The following is a 24237-nucleotide window of genomic DNA, read 5'->3' as shown; positions in this document are numbered from 1 at the left end:
ATTTGGTAGCATTCTTGTCTGAAACACACAAATTACAATTGGCAGCCATGCCTTAAGCTGTCAAGGACCTACTCACTGGAATTCCTGCACGGAATCTCTCCACTTCTCTAACTCTCTCTCCTTTAAGGTGATCCTTAAAACTTACCACTTGGGCAAACTTTTAATCATCTGCCCAGATATTATTTTGTGTGGTTCAGTGAGTATGAACACAGAATTCCTAACCCTTTAATAGAATGTTACTGCTGCTCCAATTCCAATTACATTTTGATATAGGATTCTTCTTGGGGAATCCTGGCACTGATCTTGTACAGGTTCAACAACACCATTCTTTCTGGTAATTATCTATTTTTTTAATTAATTACATAACAAATATATTAATTATGTATAATTGTTTCTAAATGTTTTCTTTTCCTTTTAGTTTTTTTTAATTAAATCTTTAATAGAATCATTCTTTAATGGTTTTTGAATATCTTTTCAGTGATTGAGTATCCCATTCACGGACATCTGAAGTCTTTCATCAGTTTTGAGTCGTTTAACCTGGGGACTGGGGGGTGATGGCTCCAAGCACTGGTGGGGCTGCTCTTGCTAATTTCAACAAAAAAAAAGCCTTGTTTTATGGGGCCAGCCAATCAGGAGCCTGCTTGAGGACCAAATCGATGCTGCAGATAATGTTGGCAAGGGAAGCACGCATGGCTGCAGTTCATTGTTAGACTATTCCCAGGTGGATATGAGAGATCTCATGGTAGTATTCCAAAGAAAAGGAGCATGTTATCTCTGGTGTCCTAGCAATATTTATCCCTCCTTCACCATCACTAAAACAGATCACACGGTCAACAGTACAATACTCTTGTTGAGATTTGTGTGTGCAACTTGCCTGCCATTTTCCCCCACAACTGTGGCTGCTCTTCATAGACTGCTTCATCATCATTTTGGGACCTTCTGATGTCATGAAATTCAGTACATGTCAGATGGCACAATACTGGAGGATAGCTAATAAGGTTCCTTTATTTAAGCAGGGCAGCAGGGATAAGCCAGGTAACTACAGGCTGGTGAGCCTTGCATCAGTGGTGGGGAAATTATTGGAGAAAATCCTTCGGGATAGGACTTATGTACATTTAGAAAGGCTGATCAGGGATAGGCAGCATGGCTTTGTGCGGGGGAAATCCTGCCTCACCAATTTGGTTATTTTATTTTTGAGGAGGTCACTAAGACGACTGATGAAGGCATTGTATCGATGTGGTCTATATGGACTCTAGCAAGGTATTTAACAAGGACCTGCATGGTAGACTGGTCCAGAAGGTTAAGGCAAGCTGGCTAATTGGATACTAAATTGGCTTGGTGATAGGAAGCAGAAGGTAGTGGTGGAAGGATGCTTTTCTGGTTGGAAGTCTATAATCGGTGGTGTGGAGCAGGGATCAGTGCTGCGATCCTTGTTTATGATACATAGTAATGACTTGGATGTGAGCGTAGGAGGTATATTTAATGTTTGCAGGTGGCACAAATGTTGGTGGCACTATGTATAGCAAGGAAAGTTGTCTAAGGCCACGGCAGGATATAGATCAGATGGAAAGTTGGGCGGAACATTGGCAGATGGAACTTAATTCTGACAAGTGCACAACAGTGCATTTTGGGAAGTCAGATACGGGTAGGACATGTACAAGAAGTGGCAGGATGCTAAGGAATGTTGATGAACAGAGGGACCTTTGGGTTCAAGTCCGCAGTTCTCTGAAAGTGACAACACAGACAGATGGGTGGTGAAGGTGGTATATGGCGTGCTGGCCTTCATAAATCAGGGCGTAGAATATAAAAGATGGGGCGTTACAACTTTGGGTGCGTTGTGTGCAGTTCTGGTCGCCACACTTTTGGCAGGATGTGGTTGCAGTGGAGACGGTGCAGAGGAGATTCACCGAGATGTTGCCTGAATTGGAGGACTTAGTTATGGAGAGGTTGTCAGAAGCGAAGGCGGGTGAGGGGTGACCTCAGACTTGTATAAACTTAAGAGGGTAGGTGGTCTGTTTCTGTGCTGTACAACTCTCTCTTTATATTGGCTGACCAAGGCATGTGTTCGTTTAACTTTCTTTGCTATTTTAAGTGGAAAACTGGGGTTCAGATAAATAAACATATAAAGTTCTTAAGTTTCCATCCAGTGACAGTCTCAACAACAACTTATAGCCAAATGGAATTGTGATAATGTTTATTAATCATGAGATTATCATTTATTTTATTAACTATATATTTTAATCTATATTAAGTATTATAATCTGCCAAAATGTCAAGCTATTTACAAAGTGAAGAAGGGTATCAACCTTAGTTTAGTGTTAGCGCTCTCTTCTGTATGTCCAAGCGTTGTCACCTTCCAAACCCGTGACTTCTACTACCAAGGAAGACAAGGGAAACAAGTGAATAGGAGTACCACTAACTGTACATTCTGCTCCAAGTCACACAGTGTCTGGAAATGTATTGCTGTTCCTTTACCATTGCTCGGTCTAATGTCTACCCAACAACACTCTGGGAATATCTTCCTTAGGAGAACTGCAGCAACATGAGCAGGTAGAATTTGAACACAATCCAATGTGACAATTTACTGCAGTTCTGTGGACTGCAATGTTTTGGAAGGGACTATCCTTTAAATGAATCATTAAATTGAGGCCCTGTTTGCACTCTTGGGCATACTTAAAAGATCTCATGACACAACATAGAGCACCAGAATTCTCTTGGTGTCCTTGGCAACACTTAACTTTTGTCAAATACAACACACAAAAAAAAACAGATTAGTTGTAATGTATCTCATTGCCAGTTGTGTAAATCACAGTTCTTTAAACAGCAGTCACCTGAACTAAAGAAATCACTAAAAAATACTTCATTGTTTTAATTTTCAGACCATGCTGTGGCCTCCAAAAGTACCATATACATCCAAATATCCCCATTATATAATCTTAATAAGATTGTATTAGAAGAGGGCACAAATATAAAAGATCATAAGTAACTGATCAGACAGCATCTGAAATCCTGCAAGCTGATTTGGAAAGATTACATAATCTTTCTTACTTTGCAAAAGAAATGTTTAGTTGTCAAATTAATGATTTAAAGATAATCAAGAGAATAACTGAGAGAATTAAGAAAATGGATGACTTTGGTAAAGGGGTAAAAATGCAGGGTAACAAATTAAAAATTAGTATTCTAGAATGGTATTCAGTTGAAGTTGACTCTTTTTATTTTAAATAGGGAAAAAAAAGAATTTCAGAAGATTGTACATAATTTCAGGGCTTTAGAAATTAGGAATGAGGAGGATTTTGGAATGCTGTTGAATCATTTGGCTTAATTTAAATAAATAAAAATTAGCTGTTTCTAGTGGCAAGAGGGACAGTAATCGAAGAACATTGATCTAAGATGAACAAAAAACTTGAAGTGAGGTAGTTGTTACAACCTGCCATACAATAGTCAGATTCCATAGTAACTTGCAAAAGTGGACCGATAAATACTGGAGGGGAAAAGAATCGTAGGGCTACAGGGAAAGAGCAGGTTTGAATGGCTCTATCAGAGAATCGATACAGGCATGACAAGCTGGTGTGCATCTCCAATGCTGAATCATTCTATGGCATTAAGCAAGTGCACCATTGAACTTATGGTAAAAGGAGATCGAAGGAAATGTTGAGAAGCTGCTATCTCTGACAGTTTCTCCAGGATGCCCTTTTCAGGTAGCCTTGACACTTTTTTTTGACAATGACACTGTCGAAGGACATAAAATACACAGCTTGATTCTCTCCTAAGTTCAGTGAAGCCTTTTTGTGTTTGCCTGATATACAAGGTTAAAGTCATATTTCAAATATAGGTATGTTAATGCTACAATAATATCACTGTTTGCTAAGGGCCCCACTAATTAATACAATATTATTAGATAGGTATTTCAACCATTTTTTGCAATTTCATTTCAAATATTTTGCAACTGATTACTGCAAAAAATTACACTCTCGCCCCCTATGCAATTTCTAATAACTTCAAAGTAAAAGTGCACATAGGCAGGAAGCTGATCAATTGTGCTGGTTTCCTGCTATAAGGGTTAGGATCAAAACCATCTCCTAGGGGAAATAAAAATAATTGGGTCCAAAAATAGTCAATTTATAGAAACTGCAGCATTATAGTCAGGCAGCAAGCAAGTTTAACTCAGAATTTCTAGCTGGTAACATTTAAGCCTAATTAGTGTGTGCTGCCTTTTACTCCCTATAATGGTCGCTTGACCTTAGGAGTTCCCAAGTGCTTTACAGAAACTAATTACTGTTATCATAGAACATTACAGCACAGTATCGGCCCTTCGGCCCACGATGTTGTGCCGACAGTTTGTACTGCTCTGAGATCTATCTAACCCTTCCTTCCCACATACCCCTCCATTTTTCTATCTAAGAGTCTCTTAATGTCCCTAATTTATCTGTCTCCACCACCTCTGCTAGCAGTGCATTCCACACACCCAGTCTGTGCAAAAAAACTTGCCTCTGACATTCCCTCCTCTACCTTCCTCCAATCACCTCAAAATTATGACCCCTTGTGTTAGCCATTTTCACCCTGGGAAAAAGTCTCTGACTGTTGTGTAAGGAAATGTTGCAGCCAATGTGTGGATAGCAGGATCCCACAAACAAGGTAAATAACCAGATGATCTATTTTATTGACGATGATTGGTGAATAATCTCTTCCTGCTCTTGGAACCTACTCTTCCATGATTGGTGCCATTTTTTATGTATACTTGAGTGGGAGCAAGAAAAGCCTTGGCTAAATGTCTTTTTTTTTTGAAAGACTACCTCTCTGACAATGCAGCATGACTCAGTATGCACTGAAGTGAGAGTGGCAGCCTAGATTATCTGCAAAAATCTCTGGCATGAGCCTTAAACTCTTAATTCAGAGATGAGTGTCCTATCCAGTGAGCCAACTCTAGAATACTTTCTTTAAACTTCAACAATCATCTCCATTCTTGTTGTCTGTAAATTCCCACAGCAAACATAAGATGTTAATTGTGCTTAATATAGCCACTTTACGTATAAAAGTTTTTTTTAATTATTCAGATAGCTCCCTTTACTTTCTCCCCCAAGGTATTCCTTGTGCATTGAATCTACTTTAACCTAGCACTACTACTGTTAAGATTTCCAACAGCAGTGGAATCTCTTCTAATGTTGCACCACATCTCTTTTTGTTATGTGATCCCAGCTGAGGTTTTGCACCATTCTGAGGCCCAGGAGAGTGGAGTTGTTCCACTGAATCATTCTATTATTTACGTAGTTACATTTATCTGGTTTACTCATAACGAGTTCCCTATGAATTTTTGGATAACCTTTTAAGTTACCTGAGTCCAGGTGAAGATTTATGGTTTTCCTGGGGCTTTGGTGTCAGAATCCGTCTTGCTAGGTTCAATTTACTTGCGTTTTTCTTTACTTAAAATGTTCACAGTCCCTTGAACTTCCTCTCTCATCTGCCCAGTCGTTGCCAATAAATCTTTTTATAAAAGTTCACAGGAGGACTCTCAACCAGATGCCTTCCCAAAAGAGAGTAGTAGTACAGATTAATGAACTTAGCCAAAAAAAAGTGTCAAATTCTGTGAAGTAGTAATATCAATTTTTAGTTAAAACTTTAAAATAAAATTGGTTTTTAGAGTCTATCTGAATCTTCCATGCCTAAGCCATCGACATTTTTTTGATATATTTCATGTGAACAGCTCAGTCTCTGGATAATGATACAAAAACCTGGAATTATGTATCAGGAAAACACAAAGTGAAATGAGATGGCCCTCATGTCTTTCACCCCAAAGAAGACAGATTTATGATTGCATTTCAAATCATTTGCTTTGTTAAATTATAAAGTTCAATGCTCTGAGAACACATTGACATCAAGATAATATTAAATGACTACTTCACAATTACAAAACATGCAATAATTTTCTTAAATTGTTCCCAGATATTTTTTTAACCATGGCCTTCTGAGACTTTAATGTGCTGCAGTGCAATTCCAGTGGTGCTGGGAGGCACCAAGTGACTTGGCACTTGGGCAGTATAAGAGCCCTGTCTGTGAATGTTGCCTGGCCATTTGACCATGGCGGCAGTAATTGCTCCCTTACTACACATCAACCCTTGTAATTTTAAAATCACTGTCTACATTTAATGTTTTTACATTCTTACAGATCTGTTGCCAGAACCTAAATGAAAATGTGATAGCAAACATAAAATGTGTATTGAAAAATCTGGATCTGGATCTGGAATTTGATGCTTTTGAAATGGCTACAATAGTCATTTCCTTCAGTGATTATACCAGTTTACTATTATTAGAGATTCCATTAAATACTACAAAAAGATCCCATAAATAGTGCACAGGGTGGTTTTCTCATCTCTTGCAATTTTTTAAATCTGTCCACGTTGATGAGAGGTACCAGTTGAGATTTAGAAATCTTATAAAAATTGCTTCAGAACAAAAATCATTTGCTAATTGGAGATTCTTGTAAGAAAGTAAAAGTAATGAAAAAACATCATAGTACCTTACCCTCAGGATGTCCAAGTCGCTTTACAACCAGAGAAGTATTTTTGAAGTGTAGTCACCACTTTACTGCAGGAAATTTGTCAGTGTACAAGTCCCACAAATGTCCACATAGTTACCTAGAATTTCGGTGTCATAATGCTCTTTTCCCTCATGTTAGGCAATTGGGAAACGATTTTTCAGTGAATGATGTATGATGATGGTTGTGTTGCATCATTCAGGGAAATTTGTCCTGGCACTTAGTGTTGTGAGTCACCTGAGTGACTCCTGTGTGATTTCTGCATCAGGACTGCATGTGATTATGTCAGTCCTATGCAGTACCCACTTTGGAGCAGGGAAGGTTTGTCCTGAGATTGTTCATCATTAGGTACTCATGGGATGATGAGGTCTTAAAAATGCAGATCTGATTTGGGAGGCCCATAAGGCAAGTTTGAGAAAAGAACCTTCACCTTGGGCCCTCTCCACTGCTCCCTTGTCATCCAAATCCAAACAATCTCCAGCCCATCCTCCAAACTGCTGATCTGTACCATGCATCTCCCCCTCCCCTGACAGATCCCCATCTATTTTACTGCTAATATTTCCCACCTAGCCCAACCCAATTATCTCCATGTTGGCCTCCCTGTCTGATCTCTCTTTCCCAGCACAACCCCCACAATCTTCAATCTCTTTCTACATTCCAAACCTTCCCCCTCCCCTGACATCACTATGTCAGTCTCCGTCCTTGATATCAACCCGCTCAAACCCACCAGATCCCAACACAAGATAGAATAGGTTACAGAGAAATGAGTGGGCAAAAAGGAACTGATGGCATTGTTTTAAGAGCCACCATAGACTCGATGAGCCAAATAGCCTCCAACTATGTTGTAAGGAAGTATGAAAATGAATGATTCAGACCCCTTCCACACAAGTGTCTGGCTGACTCACTCACCCACACACAACATTATCAATGCTGCGGGTGATGCCAAGTCGTTGATCCAATCCTCTCTGACCTGTGGCCAACTGCTTGAGCCCAGTTTCAGAAGAGCAATGTGTGTGGCACACCGTTGAATAAAAAAATGTACTACACTTAGTTTGTAGTAACCAATACGTTGGAACTTGGTCACAACTAAATTTTGATGTGGTGGGACAACAACCAAACCGTCATTGACCACTGTATTGGTGCCATAATAGGCAAGTTTGGTTTTTTTTAAAGTTAGCTGACAGACAGATAGATATTGACCAGGACAGAAGTGATAACTCTCCTGGTGTTTGTTCTCTAGTCAGATTTGGACCCACAGTGTTCTGCCACTGAGCCACAGCTGACACAAGTTATAGTATCTCAACTATATTTTAATTGCATTGTGTTCACTTTTTAAACACAAAGTGATAGTTGTCTGTTATCTACCTTGTTATCTGTTAAAACACATTAAGACTGTCTGGCTCAAGTTTTAAAACTAATTTGGATCAATTCATCTTTACAGACAAGTCAAACATCTGATACAAAAAACTGACAATAAACAGGCTAACTCAGGCACCACAGCTCAGGACTGCAAGGATTCAAAGGCTGTCGTCAAGGAGCCTGTAGCACCCACGGCTGCCACTGCATCCTTATAAAGCTGTCAACACGCGATAGGGTGTATGTGTATGAGGAAATGACCAATACCATTATATGAATCTATGTGAAGACAACACTAATAGAATGCAAGAGAATAAATGCATGGTACCATTAATCTCAAACAAAATGACCAGACTGTATAGATTCCCCTTTGCAAAGAAAAGTAAATACTTGTTGGTTGCCTGTTAGCACTATCATGCTGCTAAGCTTGTATATCAATTTTTAGTGAAAAGTGTTTTTTTTTTAAAGTGATAAGACAAATACTTCACCATTGGCTATAAATACTCACTATTGTTTCATTAACTATCAATTTTCCTTAGTGTAGCTTTAGTTTCTGCTTTTTATGATGCTTCAGCATTTAAAAGTTAACCAATGGCAATGCTATGAGAGTTGTAGTTGTTGTCTTCATATATAGTCATTCAGTTTATCTTTTTATGCTGATATAAGCATTTATCATTCTATATGCATATATATGATTAAGATACAGACTGCTACTCAAGCTGTATACAGAGATAAAAACTGAATCACACAAAATGCTTATTGATACATGAACTGATGTTAGCACTGATCAGTATAGTTTTAAGATTATACTCCAGAAAGGCAGTTATGGTGTTTGATTTTCATTACCATCACAGAAGTTTGAGGTGTTTTGCCTTGCAGTAACATTTTGTATCCTTTGCTCCTCTGTTCTGTGAAACACATTTACACCCATTCTGTGTGTTGTACAACCCACCGTGTGCATCAACTGAGTGTTTTTAATAACTGCATTCGGAACTGGATAAATAAAGTAACCTTGGTAGAAAGCAAGGTCAACATGTACAGTAAAGATAGCGGGTATGTTTAAAACATGTATGTTAGAAAAGCTATTATCAATGGACGGAAGAGTGGTTGAAGTTTGAACAGATTGGTTATTTTTGGATTAATAATTGCCCAAATGCAGTAAAACCACATCAGTTCATGAGTAATTTGGTCTTGTGTCTTTATTTAAATACAATTTTTATTGTGTTAAATTGATTTAATATTGTCACATGTACTGAGGTACAGCAAAAAACTTTGTTTTGCATGCCATCCATACAGATCATTTCATCACATCAGTGCATTGAGGTAGTACAAAGGAAAACAATAACAGAATACAGAATAAAATGCTACTGGAGCAAAGGAAGTACAGTGCAGGCAGACGACAAGGTGCAAGGCCATAATGAGGTAGAATGTGCGGTTAAGAGTTCATCGTATTGTACTAGGGGACTGTTCAATAGTCTTATAACAGCAGGATAGAAGCTGTTCTTAAGCCTGGTGGTATGTGCTTTCAAGCTTTTGGATCTTCTGCCCAATTGGGGGGGGGGGGGGGGCGCGAAGAGAGAATGTCCAGGGTGGGTGGGGTCTTTGATTATATTGGGTACATTACCAAGGCAGCAGGAAGTATAGACAGAGTCCATGGAGGGGAGGCTGGTTTCTGTGATGTGTTGAGCTGTGTCAATAACCCTCTGCAGTTTCTTGCGATCACAGGCAGAACAGTTGCCATATCAAGCCGTGATGTACCCTGATAGGATGCTTTCTATGGTGCATCTATATAAAAAAAAATTGGTGAGTGTCAAAGGGGACATTTCAAATTTCTCTAGCTTCCTGAGCAAGTAGAGGCGCTGGTGAGCTTTCTTGGCTGTGGCATCTACGTAGTTGTATGAGGACAGGCTATTGGTGATGTTCACTCCTAGGAACTTATAGCTCTCAACCCTCTTGACCCCAGCACCATTGATGTAAACAGGAGCGTGTGTACTGGGGACCCCCTTACTGAAGTCGATGACCAGTTCTTTTGTTTTGCTGACATTGAAGGAAAGGTTATTGTCATGACACCATGCCAGTAGGTTCTCTATCTCCTTCCTATACTCCAACTCATTGTTGATTGAGACATGGCCCACTATGGTGGTATCCTCTGCAAACTTGTAGATGGAGTTAGAGCAGAATCTGTCCACACAGTCATAAGTAAGTGTATAGGGAGTAGAGTAGAGGGCTGAGGACACAGCCTCGTGGGGCACCAGTGTTGAGAATAATCATGGCAGAGGTGTTGCTACCTATCCTCACTGATTGTGGCCTATTGATCAGGAAGTCAAGGATCCAACTGCAAATGGAGGTGTTGAGGCCTTAGGTCAAGGAGTTTGGAGATGAGTTTGCTTGGAATTATGGTATTGAAGGTGGAGCTATAGCTAATAATAATATAATGTAGATGTCTTTACTGTCCAAATGCTCCAGAGAAGAGTATAGGGCCAGGGAGATGGTGTCCGCCATAGACCTGTTTCAGTGGTAAGCAAATTGCGGTGGGTCAAGGTTATCTGGGAGGCTACAATTAATGTGTGGTATAACCAGCCTCTTAATGAACTTCATGATGGTGGCTGTCAGAGCCACCGGGTGGTAGTCATCAAGGTACGTTACCTTGTTTTTCTTGGATGATAGTGGTCATCTTAAAGCAGGTGGGAACCTCGTATTGAAGCAGGGAGAGGTTAAAAATCTCTGCAAATACCCCTGCCAGCTGATCTGCTCAGAATCTAGGGACACGGCCAGGGACATCATCTCTCTGGAAGACTGATCTTGCATCTGCAACAATGACTGGGGGTTCAGGTGCATTGGAGGAGATATGCTGAGGATATCCCTTGTACTACAGTCACGGTAAATAGGATTATCTCAGAACACGAATGCCCTTGTTTAAGCTGCCAGCTGTAAGGCACTGTGGACCATCAGCAATAGTGGGAACAATGCATAATCACTGGAACATCATAACCTGCCATATCCCCTACTGTCATCACCGTCAAGCCAGGTTATCAACCTTGATTCAATGAGTGCCAAAGAGATGTCCATAGTAGAACCAGGTATACCTAAAAATGATATGTCAACTTGGTGAAACTGACAGCAAAAATAATAAGCAATAGATAGAGCTAAGCAATCTCAGAATGAATGGCTGAGAGCAAAGGACTGCAATCTTGCCATGTTCAGCAGTGAATAGTGGACAATTAACACTAATGAGAGGTGGATGTTCCAAAACTATCCCCATCCTAACCAATGGCAGGGCCCAGCATACGAGTTCAGGGCCCAGCATGGGTATTTCTGGAAGAAGCCAAGATTTATGATGCTGGAGCTCAACTATCCCAGTTCCATATCATCACTGCACGAGTTCCTCGTGGTAGTTTTTCTAGGTGCAACATCTTCAACTGCTTCATCAATGATCTTCCTTCCCTCACAAGGTCATAAAGAATGGATGTTCACTGATGGTTGACAATGTTCAAGCTCATTCAGCAAAGGAAGCATTCCATGCCTGCCTGAAAATATCAAGACCTCGACATCATTCAGGTATGGACTGATAGGTGGTAATTAATATTCATGGCACAAAATTGCTCAACAATAACCACTTCCTGTAAGAGTGCACAACAACCTAAACTTGACATGCAATCACATTACCACAACTGAGTCCCCCACCATTAACATCCTGGGGTTCACCATTGACCAGAACGCAATTGGACTAGCCAAGTAAATATAATGGCTATGTGAGGTGGTCAGAATTGGGGTATCCTGTGGTGAGTGACCCACCTCCCAACATCCCAAAGCCTTCCCACTATCTACTAGTAATCCATTGAGACAAATGGAGGATATTCCATGGAATATCCTACATTTGCCTCAATGGATGCTGCTCCAATAACATTCAAGCAGCTTAACACCATCCAGGACAAAGCAACCTGCTTGATTTGTACCCCACTGATCACCATGAACATCATTCCCACCATTAGCACACAATGGAGCTACTCACCAAGCCTACTCTGACAATCTCCCAAACCTCTACTACCAAGAATGATGAGGGCTTCAAGCACATGAGAGTCCTCCCACCACCAAATTCTGCTCCAACTTCCACATCAACCCAACTTGGAAACATATCGCCATTCCTTCATCATTGTTGGGTCCAAATCACTCCTCCCCAAAAACATTGTGTAGAAGTACCTTTATTGGAAGGACTGCAGTGGGTCAAAAAGCACTCATTACCAGAGCAATTAGGGATTGACGGTAAGCATTGGCCTTTCTGGTAATACCCACGACCCAAGAATAAGTTAGTTTATGGATTGGCCGATGGACAGCTCCAAAGTTACTCAGCATGCCCATGAGATATCAATTGTCATGGATATAGCGATATTAAATGCAAAAGAGCTGCATCCAACCATGATAGCTCGTGTTGTACACAACCATAAGCATGGTGGAGAGATTGTGTCTAACAAGAATATGTATAGGTGGCCTGTTATTGGAGGATGCAATTGCAATCAGCCAGAATAGCGGGGCAAATTGAAAAAGGCTGTCAGAGATGTCCACACAAGGGTCATTATTGCCAGTGTCCAGGTTGCAGCCCAAATTGATGGTGAGATGGGATGCTTACTTTAAACTTCATTACTGGAAGTTGAGAAGAATGAGCGTAATGCTATTACAGCACCAGCGACTCGGGTTCAATTCCAGCTGCTGTAAGGAGTTTGTACATTCTCCCCGTGTCTGTGTGGGTTTCCTCCCACATTCCAAAGACGTATGGGTTAGGAAGTTGTGGGCATGCTATGTTGGCGCTGGAAGCATGGTGACACTTGCGGGCTACCCCCAGAACACTCTACGCAAAAGGTGTATTTCACTGTGCGTTTCGATGTACTTGTGAATAATAAAGGTGTATCTTATCTGAAAAAGTGTACATGCTGCCAGCCAGCAAAATGAAAGTCAAGTGAATCCAGAATTCAACAGAACTACATAAAGATGAAGATCTTGTGATCAGTGGACTGCTCTAAAATGAGCCAGATACATATCTGGAGAATGTCAGCAGCGTACCTCCAAGACAAAATACAGTCTAAATGAAGATGAGTGTGGGAGAAATTCTCCAAGGTTTATGACAATTGAAACATGTGAAAGGATACAAAAGCCAATGTGTGACACTACCTATTACAGAATCAAAATATTGAGTAGGATCATCCTCAACCTGGTCCATGTCTTGTGCTTGTCCCACCATGCAACCCCAACAACTGAACGGTCAGCAGTTTCACAGACCCAGTTAAGCTGCATTCTTCATAACCTCACTGGTGCTGCAAAACAGACCAGTTTGTAATTGGCAATCAGGGTTAAGACAGAGGATCCTGAACCACCCTGATGCATTTAAGAACAACTGAAACATTTTTATTTATTGAAGCAACAAACAGTATCTGTTTATTTATTGAATTCCTTTTTGAAAAAAAATGTTAAAACATTTAAATCAAAACTTCCAAGGGAAAAAACATCCAAACCACATACCCCTTCCTTAGAGGACAGTAATGCAATTTAAATGATTGCACTGGATGTGCAGTTCTAACAGGTAGAAAACAAAGGGGCATGCTATGGAAGGTATCTGGCCCCTCTGCTCAGTGGCACAGTGATTGTGCCATGTTGTTTCTGGTGGTTCCAAAAGCAGATACAACAGTCAGGCTCAGTGGTTGATAATGACATCCACTACTGACATCACAAACCCATTATGCCAAGCTGGCTGGAGCAAGGCTAATACAAAATTAAATTTAGTTCTGCTTATGCATGAGATAAATGTTAATAAGTGTAGCAACACTATTTCACCATTGACATGCACAGGGGAGTCTGCTCTTACACCAAACCCCATAAGCAGTTAATTTGTTACCTATCATCTTCCAAACCACTGTGGATAAAATTTTACAAGGAAAGATATCACTCCTTGTGTAATGAGGGCAATGTGTTGATTGCTATACATACAACTTCAAATTCTAGCAGGGCACTAAAATAAGGGCAGGCACAATAGTGTAGTGGTTAGCGTAACGCTTTACAGCACCAGCGACCCGGGTTCAATTCCTGCCGCTGCCTGTAAGGAGTTTGTACGTTCTCCCTGTGTCTGTGTGGGTTTCCTCCAGGTGCTCTGGTTTCCTCCCACACTCCAAAGACGTACGGGTTAGGAAGTTGTGGGCATACTATGTTGGCACCTGACATGCGGTGGCACTTGTGGGCTGCCCTCAGAACATTCTACACAAAAAGATGCATTTCGATGTACATGTGACTAAAAGAAATTTTGTGTGTAGAAATAATGTTAAATTTAAGTAACACAAGTGTTCTTTTGTGCAATGTGAAGCAGTTCATCTTGGCATACACGAACTTACATGGTCTGCAGCCTATATAAAAAATATACAACCCATTACAAAGACTCCAAAACATTTGCTACCAAATTTAGCAATAGCATTCTTGATCTATGAGTTAAGAATGTTATCCTGTGAACCTGAGCAAAGAGCACCTTCTTCCTTCTAAGATGGTGGATTACAGTCAGGAAAAACCTGTTGATTTTGGATCCCATACTGATAAAGGGTGAAAAATTACAAAGATTTATTGTCAAAAAGTTCCTTCTTGGAAGACTTCACACTGCAAACAGATTACACAGGGACAAAGCAGCCTGCTTAACTGGTACCCTGACCACTTAGTTGAGCATTTATTCCCTCAAAAATGACTGTACAGCTGCAGCATGCAGTCTACAAAATATACCGTAGTTACTCGTCCAGATACCTCCCACACCCAGGACTTTTACCACCAAAGACAAGAGCTTCAGGCACGTGGGAACACAACTGCCTTCAAGTTTCACACTATGCTGGCTTGGAAATAGCAACATTCATCATAACACAGTAGGAGTATCTTCACCAGAAGGATTGCAGCATTTCAAAAACTTACCATCTTCAAGGACAATAAATACTGGAGACACAAGAGACTGCAGATGCTGAAATCTGGGGCACTCCTCAAGCAGTTTGCTTTTGGCAATAAATGCTGGCTTTGCCAAAGACTCCTAGATCCCTATGAATAAAAAAAAAAGTGGATGAGAAGGCTGCTTTTAAGGAGGCAGAGACATCATGACCTTCATGCACCCTTGAGGTTAGAAAAAATACTCTGTGTGGGGTGGGGTAGTGCAGGTGAATGAGTTAAAATAGATTGGCAATGGATTGAACAGCATTTGAAAAAAAAAATGAAACCCCAACAGCACTTGATAGTATGAGATGACAAGACCAACTGTGTGCCAGAGAAACTTGAACTTGTATTCCTTGAATGGTCGAGGTTGAATCAACAGCTTAAGTATCACAGCCATTGTGGGATTGGTGGTGTGTGGGTCTCCCAAGAATAAAGTACGAGTTATAAGCAAGGCTCAATGTATGCAGAATTTTGCCCTGTCATTGCTATTGCCCTTATTCAGATAATTTAAAGGCCCACCAGCAGTTATTCCCATAGTTACCATTGATTGAAAGTTGTGTGGATGGCTGTAGGTGCCCATCTACCAATACCCCAACTTACCTGGCACAGTTCATCCAGAGAATCACTGTGCCACCAAGTTCCCCATTCAGCGATATCACACAGCCTCCTTATAGGAAATTGATATATCAAGAGTGGCTTTATTTAGAGTAGAAACATTTATATGGAACAAGGTAAAAAGACATGCACACATTGAAACAAGGGCAAAGGCAATAGAAATAGAAAGCAAGGGATGAGAAATCATTTAATGAGAGGCAGAGTTTGGGGGGTGGGGGGCAACAAAAACATGTGGAAAACCATAGCATCGATCAGTGGAAAGCTCTCTCAGGCTGCTCCATTGTAATAGAAGGCAACACTTATCAGTTTGTACTTCAGAACTGAAGTGATGTGAAGAAATTGCTCCTCAAATAAGAGAATAAAAAAATTCCAACTGATTAATGCAACAGATGTCAAAAGATCCTAAACAATCTTAAAACTTTCCTGACTACAGATATCTTAAATATCATCACCCTAAAGAAGATCCACAGGTTATGCCCTTGCACATGGGCCGCAAAATGTTACAAATGAAGCATACATTTTCCAAGTGATTAATTGTAATAGATGGTTCAGGAAACACTGGGGAAGAGAAATAGATAAAGTGCAGGATTTTCCTTCTAGTTTTTCATCTGCTCCAGCAAACACCGAAAACAAGCAGTATTCTAGCACCAATATATAAAAAGTGCTTTTAATTTAAAATGGCATAATTAATGCTCGACACACTGTTGCACTACTTAAGATAGCTGTTTTAATGATAGATGCAAAATTCAAACCCTATATTCACCACCCTACTTGATAGTGAAGGTTAGTGATCTAAAAATGAAACTATAAATCAGTTATCTAATAATAAACTTTAGAGCAACCAGAGCCAATTTTTGTTCTTCTCATTGATTCTTGTTCATTGTTCAGGAGAATTAAATTTGGCTTTAAACACAAAGTGATTTTGTGGTCAGTACAAAGGTACTTTGACTAAATGCTTTATGACACCTTGAAAGTCTTTTGCAATCTTAAGTATTTCCATGCTTACACTTCAATATCATGTGCTGTATCTAATATTGAGCTACAAAGGATTCCAAAATGGTTACAAGGTAGATTTATTGAGTCAGATGTATTAATATTCATAAGTTGTATAAAATTATCAATAATGTGCTGCATTAATGCATTTTTACCAGGAAAAAAAAATCAAACTGTGGTCTTCATTTCAATTGGTTTTGGGTATGTCTTATACATTTTAAAAATCTTAAACAAATGAGCACCTAGGATTTAGGCTAGAGTAAAGCTGGGTCAAAAGGCACCTTTCATTATAAATAGTCATACAATTATTGTTGATTGCAATGACATTTTCCAAAATATCTAGGCAGCATGAATTTACCCAGAGCAGATTCCAATAACTTAGTCCAATGCAAGGTGAAAATGGAATCCAAAAGCTAGCAAGCAAGATACAAGGAATTTAAATAAAAGAGATTTTCAGTAATAGATGTGGAGGGCCCAATAATGAATAGAGTCTTCAAGTAAGACCATTAAATGCTTTGGACAAAGTAGTCAAATTAAGTAAATTAATGGTTATAATCTCTTCAGAAATGGTATAACCATTGATTAGTTCTGTTTTTAAATTTAAAAAAAAATCAATATTTCTAATTACAACTACTGTACAAAGGCTCATCAACTTTGGTAACAAATGTTTGGAAGTTGAAACACTCCACTTTCATTTAAGGGGTGTGAAATTGTGTACACAAAGTTTAATTGCAAGTTGGTGCTGTATTTTACACTTTGTTCAATGGTAAGGTCAACTTAGTATGAAAGAACTGGTTTGCTGCAATCCTTTGTATTCCAGGCACACTCCAATTTCATCAAGGATAATACAAAACTGAGCAGCAACAAGCAGAGTGCTAAGTGAAAAGCAATAAAATGAGAAAAATCAGAAAACTCCAGCAATATTCACTTATCAATTCATTTTGATTGAGTATTTTGCCATCAGGACAAATTCTGACTATTACAGAAGCAATTCCAAACTAGAGCTGCAACATTCATACACAAACTATTTCAATCATGATAGAATAAAAAAGTTTGCTTGTCAGATTTAAATTTGAATTGATGGATTCCACTTTGTTCCTTCAATGCAGGTTAAAATTGAAGTGACAAAAATCTTTAGCTAGAGATTAACCAACAAATATAGTGTGTAGAATTTTCCTTGATCAACTATGTTGAAATAAGCTGTTAAACCCAAGTGTTACATCATTATTAACTAAACATGATTCCACCATTTCAAAGGATCAGGAAAATTGAACATGGAAGCCCTGAATTACTTAAAGTGTTTGCTGGGGTTTTGCCACCAACTTTACAAGGGAAGTGTATTTATCTTGGTTGATTGTAGTGGGAACAGATCCCTTTCAGAAGGTACCAGAGAAATAAATTGCACTTGTTAAATGGAACTCTGAACTGCCAGATGGAGAGAGCAAAATGCCGTTTCCTTTGGACAGCAATTTGAAGAAACATTTGACAGGCCAAGAAGATTATTCAATACAAGGATATTTATTTGGCCACAGGACCTTACCAGATTATACCGATGGCACGCTATCAAACGTTGCAAAAAAACTAGACAGCAAAAGCAAATGTCAAAGATTTTCTCCCCTTTAGACAGTTGCACATAAAGGGGGAAAAGAAAATGTGTGAAAGGCCCCATTTCCAAAGTCTAAACTCAAACTTTAAGAGTCAGGAGGCAATTCAAAAGAAGCCCAGATCTAGCATGTTTGACAATGTGTTGGCACCTTTTCCATTTCCTTTACATCTCATGCATCAGCTAGTAAAAACACATTTTGGCCTACTATTGAAATCAATGTCTTAACTCTGCCAGTTTTGCTGCCAAGTTGGGCAGGTAACCTAGCACTGAAATTGAGGATTAGAAAAGTGGATGTCAAAAAAATGTTCTACGTTCATTGCTCAATATTACTGTTGACAAGCTCAGAAGTAAGGCAACAATGAGGAGCTTACTTGATGCTGTTAATAAAAAGGACAAAATTGAAAACAATATAAAAGAGTTGCAGATCAAGGAACTAAATGTTTAGAGGTTTTGAAAGATCTCGTTTGATTTTCTTCCCACCCCACAGGGAAACTGGAAAATTCCATAAAGGAACTAATTTTAGGTCCATGGGAATGGAGCGATTGGTACTTTCAAAGAGCCTTCACAGGCATGAGCTGAACAATCTCCTTTTGTCTGACTGATTTATGCAGCACAGCCAATGACAAAACTTGACAGAATGTGAGTAACGAAGAGGCAATAAAAACTGAAATGTTAACTTTAAGGCAGGCATGGGGTTGAGAAGTGATGTCTAGGCATGATTGAGTACAAGTCACTGAAAGCTAGCATACAGGAACAGCAGTCAATTAGAAATGCAAATAGAATGCTGGCATCTATACCTAGAGAAGTTGGAGTATAGAGTATAGAGTGAAGAAGTCTTTCTACAGTTATGGGTTTTGTTAAGACCACATATGGATTAGTTTAGAAAGATGTACTTGCTATAGAGGGAGTGCATTTCTACTTCATCTAATTTCTAGATGGGCCCCATCATAGATTCTGAAGATTAGAGAAGAGGCCAAGCTTATTCAGGATTTAGATGAAAGGACACACCAAGCATGAGTGATTGATGTTCTCTTGCTCCCCACCCAGCAAAGACTAGACAAAAGCTACAGTCTCAGAATGAGCTGTCAGCTGTTTAGAACTGAAAAGGAAATTTCTTCAGGTGATGGCAAATTGCTGGAATTTCTATCCAAGGGAGCTGTGGAGAGGTAGATTGCATTTCAAAAGATGCACTACCTCTTCTTCTCTTCTCCTTCCAACCCCACCCCAATATTAAATGGAACACTGGGATATGGAAATAGGAAAGAAAAAATGTTGAGATGGAACATCAGCCAGAATCTGGTTTAATGGTGGAGGAGACTCAAAGGCATAAGTGGATTATTAGTGCATGTTTTCATGTGAAAAATGCACTGCTGAAATAGTCGAAGCAGTGAACATAAACTGATACTGGAGAATTTGACAATTAATCCTGCACCCACAGACCAGCAATCATAACACTTCATTTTAATGAAAAAGGACCTGCTGTGACTGACCAATATATTAGAGTTTACTTTAAAAAGTACATTAGATTGGATGATTTAAATTTTTCACAATTTTAACAGCTGCATAATTTGGAAGGCAGGGTGGGGGTTGAAACATGCTTAGCTGGATGAATTAGGAAAAAAATTGGCCCAGCCATCTGGGATTTAATGTATGGAAGGGTTGAACAATACAAATCAAAACCATTTCTGCGGCAAGGTCCATTGAGGGGTGTGCTGAGGCAAGTAGAGTGGTGAATGAGGGCAGCAAAGTATTGCTTGGAAATTATAGCCCATTTCCCAAATGCATCAACCACTAACCTTGAAAGTGAACTAGTGCAGAGTTTTCACCAGCATTTAAACCATAACCTCATTCTCACTCTTAAATACTGAGCAGAATTGTTCTACCTTGTCAAATTTTATGACTTGTTCTAACACAGAACAAGGTTTCTACTTTCTTGGCAATGTATTTTATTGTAACCAAGTTTTCAACTAAAGGTATACTGTCAAAGCACAATGAGCAACAAGTTCCCAAATTCACAAAGGTTTTGTTGTTCTGGCAGAGTCACAAGTGATAAAGGAAAGTATTTTCCTCTATAACAGTAGCAAGGAGTGTAATCTGCATAAAGCTTTATCATTACATATGTAAACATAACATGCAGAAAAATCCATATGCTGGATCACAGAATGAGGGGAGAAATTTGGTAATCCTTAAAAATCTGCGGTGTAAAAACATACCAATAATAGATTCAAGAGTCCATCTTGTTTAAAGAAAATTCAGATACTTCAAATTCTACTAATGAGTGTTGAATTGGAGAATGCCGGATTTCACAGGCAAGACATTTGAGCACCAAATTCACTTAAACAGATTTTGTTAAAGATGGGAGGAAAAATGACCAACTTAATGAACCAGATCACCCAACCAATGTGCATGATTGAGCGTATTGATCATGAGACTCAATTTAAAATCTCAATTATCAAGCACCACGAAATTTCAACATATGCATCTAACAATCACATTTTAATTAAAAACTTTTACAATTAGCTACATTACCAAAAACTACAGACATTGGTCTTCATATAAAAGTAGTGACACAAGATTCACAAAGACATTACTTTTATAATTTCTGATGTTAAATTTAGGTGTTCTACAAATAGATATACAAAGGAGGTAGAAATTTCAGGCTTTTTAAAAAAAATGGACCACTAATCCACAGAAATTAGGACAATAATTAAACTGGATTAAAAAGGCACACCAATAAGATTTTCCTAAAAAAAGTGTTCCTTGTGCTGAACATTTGCTCTGCAAAATTAGTTGGGAGAAATTTGCAGTGCTTTACAAGTAACAATGCTATAATTGGTATAATCAAGGACTTACAGAAGTACTTCAGGTGGACCAAGAAAAGTTGTCAATAATTACAGTGCATTTACTATTTAAAAAGTTATGTGGAATATTCTAAAGTACTTTTTTATCCAATCTCTAGTTCAACACAATGTACAATACAGCTCTAACATCAAACACACAATGGCATCGATGAGTAGGTAAAATGTTAAACTTATCAAAATCTTGGTTTGCTCAGTTGACATTAACAAGTCTAATCACTAGAAAAATTAAAAAGATTGGCATAATGCATAATACATTTATCTTGTGACTTAATACACAGGTACAGTAACCATTTATCCACAGTGATCATAGAAAGCTGAAGTTTCACAGCCATTTGCAATAAGTTCAACCAACTAATCACTGCAAATGCTTGTCATTGAGTTGTATGGAGATGTTGGCGAGCTAAATATTGCATTCACTTCCAAGGTGTCCCAATGGATGCAGTGATCAGTTTTGCTTTAGATTTCATTTTTGGCTTCGTTGTTGTTCAAAGCCTGTTTTCTCTCCGCAATAAATGGATACATGCACTTGTCTGCACCCAGGAAACGGTACATGCATACGACAGCTTCCCATGGCATAATGCTGAAATGGAAAGAGCACATTCATATTATCAAAGCAGCAACATTTCTCTTGTACTCAGACTGTTCAAATGTTTAAAATTTCAGCTAATCTGCAAATTAAAGTTTGTTACAGAAGTGTTTAAGATACAAGTGCCACCATCTGGATTTAGGCTTCTAAAAAGCCATTTTTTGAAATTAAAATAAAAAAAACTCCAGAATTGTCTTTGCACTTCTGGTCAGATGCAGTCTGATCCTGAAAGGATTAATTGATAGGAGAAAATATCAAAATATTGGAAAGTAGAAATATACAGAAAGAAATATGGAAGAAAATTTAGGGCAGAAGGTGCAAAAACAGGATTAAAAACAGTACAAGAGAACAAAGGAGATCAGTAGACTAGAAACTGAGCAATAGTAAATTGGTCTACATTCAAAAGAAAACCAACTTCCTTCCCATAGGAGGAAAGCAGACTTGTCTTTGACAAACAGGATAGCAAAAGTTGAAGCTAGGCCAGCACATGCAAAATGCAGAGCAATGGCATTTTCTGCCAGACCTAGTCCATAATATTCAGAAGACAGTGCCAAGTTTGCCAATCCATTAGTTAAAACTCATCTATGGAGAATTCAAGAATCCTCAAGATTGTTTGGACAGCAATTGATAGAGAAGCTAATCAACTGAACCGAAAGACAATAACCTATTCTTCTGTCAGGTGTAGCATGAGAAAGATAGTAGCCTTTTCCAAAAAAGCTGCAGCACAAATCCAAACTTGCCTTTGACACAGCAACAACATCTAAGATATTAATAAGGAACAGGAGAACAAGTGGGCAAAAACATGTCCAAGGTTCAAAAAGGCATCTTTCTCCAACAGGAACCTGGATGTAATATAACAACTAATTTTAATTTCTATGAACAAGGATCCCATGTTGCATAATGGAACGTTCAGGTTGCTCAAGGGAATACAGTACATTGAAGAATGTTCATTATCAGCCCTGAAAGTCAAGGAACATCTACAGAGACTCCAGGTGATGCAAAGGTGGTCTTCGGTGACAAACCTGCATACATTGTTTGGGTGGGGCACAAACTTGAAGTCCATTGGCCATAGATAAACAAGTTCTTAAGTTATCTAGCAAGGCAGCACATTGTCCTTGGACACAAGTTGTAAAGCTTCACTGTGCTCCCTCTGACCAATTCCCACTACCAGCAATAAAGTAACTTAGGAACTGCATGGCAGTTTCAAAAGTATCTGTGTCATTCAAGTTAAATAACTTGGGAAATCAACAATTCAAGCCCCTGTACTACCAAGTTGATATGCATCCAAAGCTCCATAAATAGATCAACCTACTTCCATCACTGCTCAAGCCAAGCATTTGCAAATATTTACAGCAAGAAAAAGGAAATTTGGGCAAGGTATCCATTCTAACTTGCCTAAATGGCACATTTAAAACTCACATTGTACTTGGGTCAGTACAATTGAGTAACAAGAATTTTAAAGTGATAGTACATTTTAAAAGTAGATTCTACAAAACTATCAAAGTGATCACATGGCATCACCAAGTCTGCAATTGATCGGGAACTGAGAATATGTAGCCCCATTTCTCATAGCTTTGCTCTTCAAAGAAAAACATTTAATGACAAAACCCCTTCGGATACTAGAAACATTAAACAGGTTAGGTAGTATTTGTGGAAAAAAAGTTAAAGTTTCAGGTCAAAGGTCCTTTATCAGAACTGGGAAGGAGAGAAAACCCATACCATTTACCTCCAAAGGGATTTGCATTGCCAGGGAAAGTATCATCCTCAATTCTTCATAAATGAGTTCAAGCTATAAAATTTTTGTTGAAATGTTCACTTTCATGAAGTGTTTCATATACTCCAAGTGTCTAAAACCTAACTCTTGCACATTACTGATAAGGAATCCTTTTTTTAAATCCTTATCCACTTACCTCTTCATAAATGTTACAGTGTACATTAGTCGAGGTGTACAAATCATTGGCTGGTCTGTGAGTATGGCTCTCATAGCTTCTTTCACACAGTACTCTGGTTTCAAAGGCGGAAGGAAGGGCTCAAATTCTTTCCTGCAAGATAAAAGTTGTATAACAATCAAAAGGACTTCTAAAAAGATTAATCTCAAAATTCATTTCTATCAATTGTGCATTACAAAAAAGTATTAAGTATTACTGAACTAGTACAGCTTAAACATGAACAGGGAGGTTATCCTGTACAATTATAGGACACCCATGTGGTAGTATGGGGGGGTGGGGGGGGGGGGGGGGGAGGGGGAATGTGTGGAGAAGATACCACCTGATACTTTTACACCAGAGTAGGAAGGAAAAAGATTAAAAGGAATCTAAATTAATAAACAAAAAGCAGAAGATGATGATTCAACCAATTCTCTGCCTCTTCTGCTGTACATGAGCAAAGATTTCTCTCCAGGTTTAGTAACAGCTCTATTTCATAGCAGCAAGTTTGACTTGAACAGATCTTCCAATTGGTCTGATCTGAATCAGACATTTAGCAAAAAATGAAATAGATCAGTTAGTTTCAGACCATTACAATGCAGAAGCAAATTAGCAGGATCAGATTTCAATGACACCACAATTCTGAGATCAAAAATTTCACAAAAAGCATTTACAGAGTGCAACCTGAAATGCTGAGCAAAAAAATTTCCTCAAAAACAAAGCAAAGGAGTGTCTGTAAAATAAAACAGCTATACTGGCAGTGGTTCTGGACTTGGGACCCCAAAAGGATATTCATATCCTTTGTCCTGCTACAG

At 38.9% G+C, this 24237-nt stretch overlaps 2 protein-coding genes across 3 annotated transcripts in view; one reads left to right on the top strand and one right to left on the bottom strand.

Annotated features, from left to right (window-relative positions):
* The window catches only part of stau2 (staufen double-stranded RNA binding protein 2), a 211545-nt gene extending 202475 nt beyond the window's left edge, over window positions 1–9070 (top strand). The window contains exon 15 of one of the 2 annotated variants that reach the window (XM_052023204.1): window positions 7974–9070. In XM_052023204.1, coding sequence (XP_051879164.1) covers window positions 7974–8106 — 133 coding nt within the window. In that variant the 3' untranslated portion in view covers window positions 8107–9070. The remainder of the gene's footprint in view (window positions 1–7973) is intronic. The other variant, XM_052023203.1, reaches the window with a different exon arrangement.
* An 11457-nt stretch (window positions 9071–20527) lies between these two features.
* The window catches only part of LOC127574103 (retinol dehydrogenase 10-like), a 48393-nt gene continuing 44683 nt past the window's right edge, over window positions 20528–24237 (bottom strand). Inside the window, exons 4-5 of the mRNA XM_052022777.1 lie at window positions 23408–23539; window positions 20528–21491 (exon numbers count right to left, since the gene is read on the bottom strand). Of these exons, the coding sequence (XP_051878737.1) occupies window positions 21368–21491; window positions 23408–23539 (256 nt within the window). The 3' untranslated portion in view covers window positions 20528–21367. The remainder of the gene's footprint in view (window positions 21492–23407; window positions 23540–24237) is intronic.

Source organism: Pristis pectinata, chromosome 9 (assembly GCF_009764475.1).
Source record: "Pristis pectinata isolate sPriPec2 chromosome 9, sPriPec2.1.pri, whole genome shotgun sequence".
Lineage (NCBI taxonomy): Eukaryota > Metazoa > Chordata > Chondrichthyes > Rhinopristiformes > Pristidae > Pristis > Pristis pectinata.
This window is presented reverse-complemented; position numbering and strand designations above follow the sequence as displayed.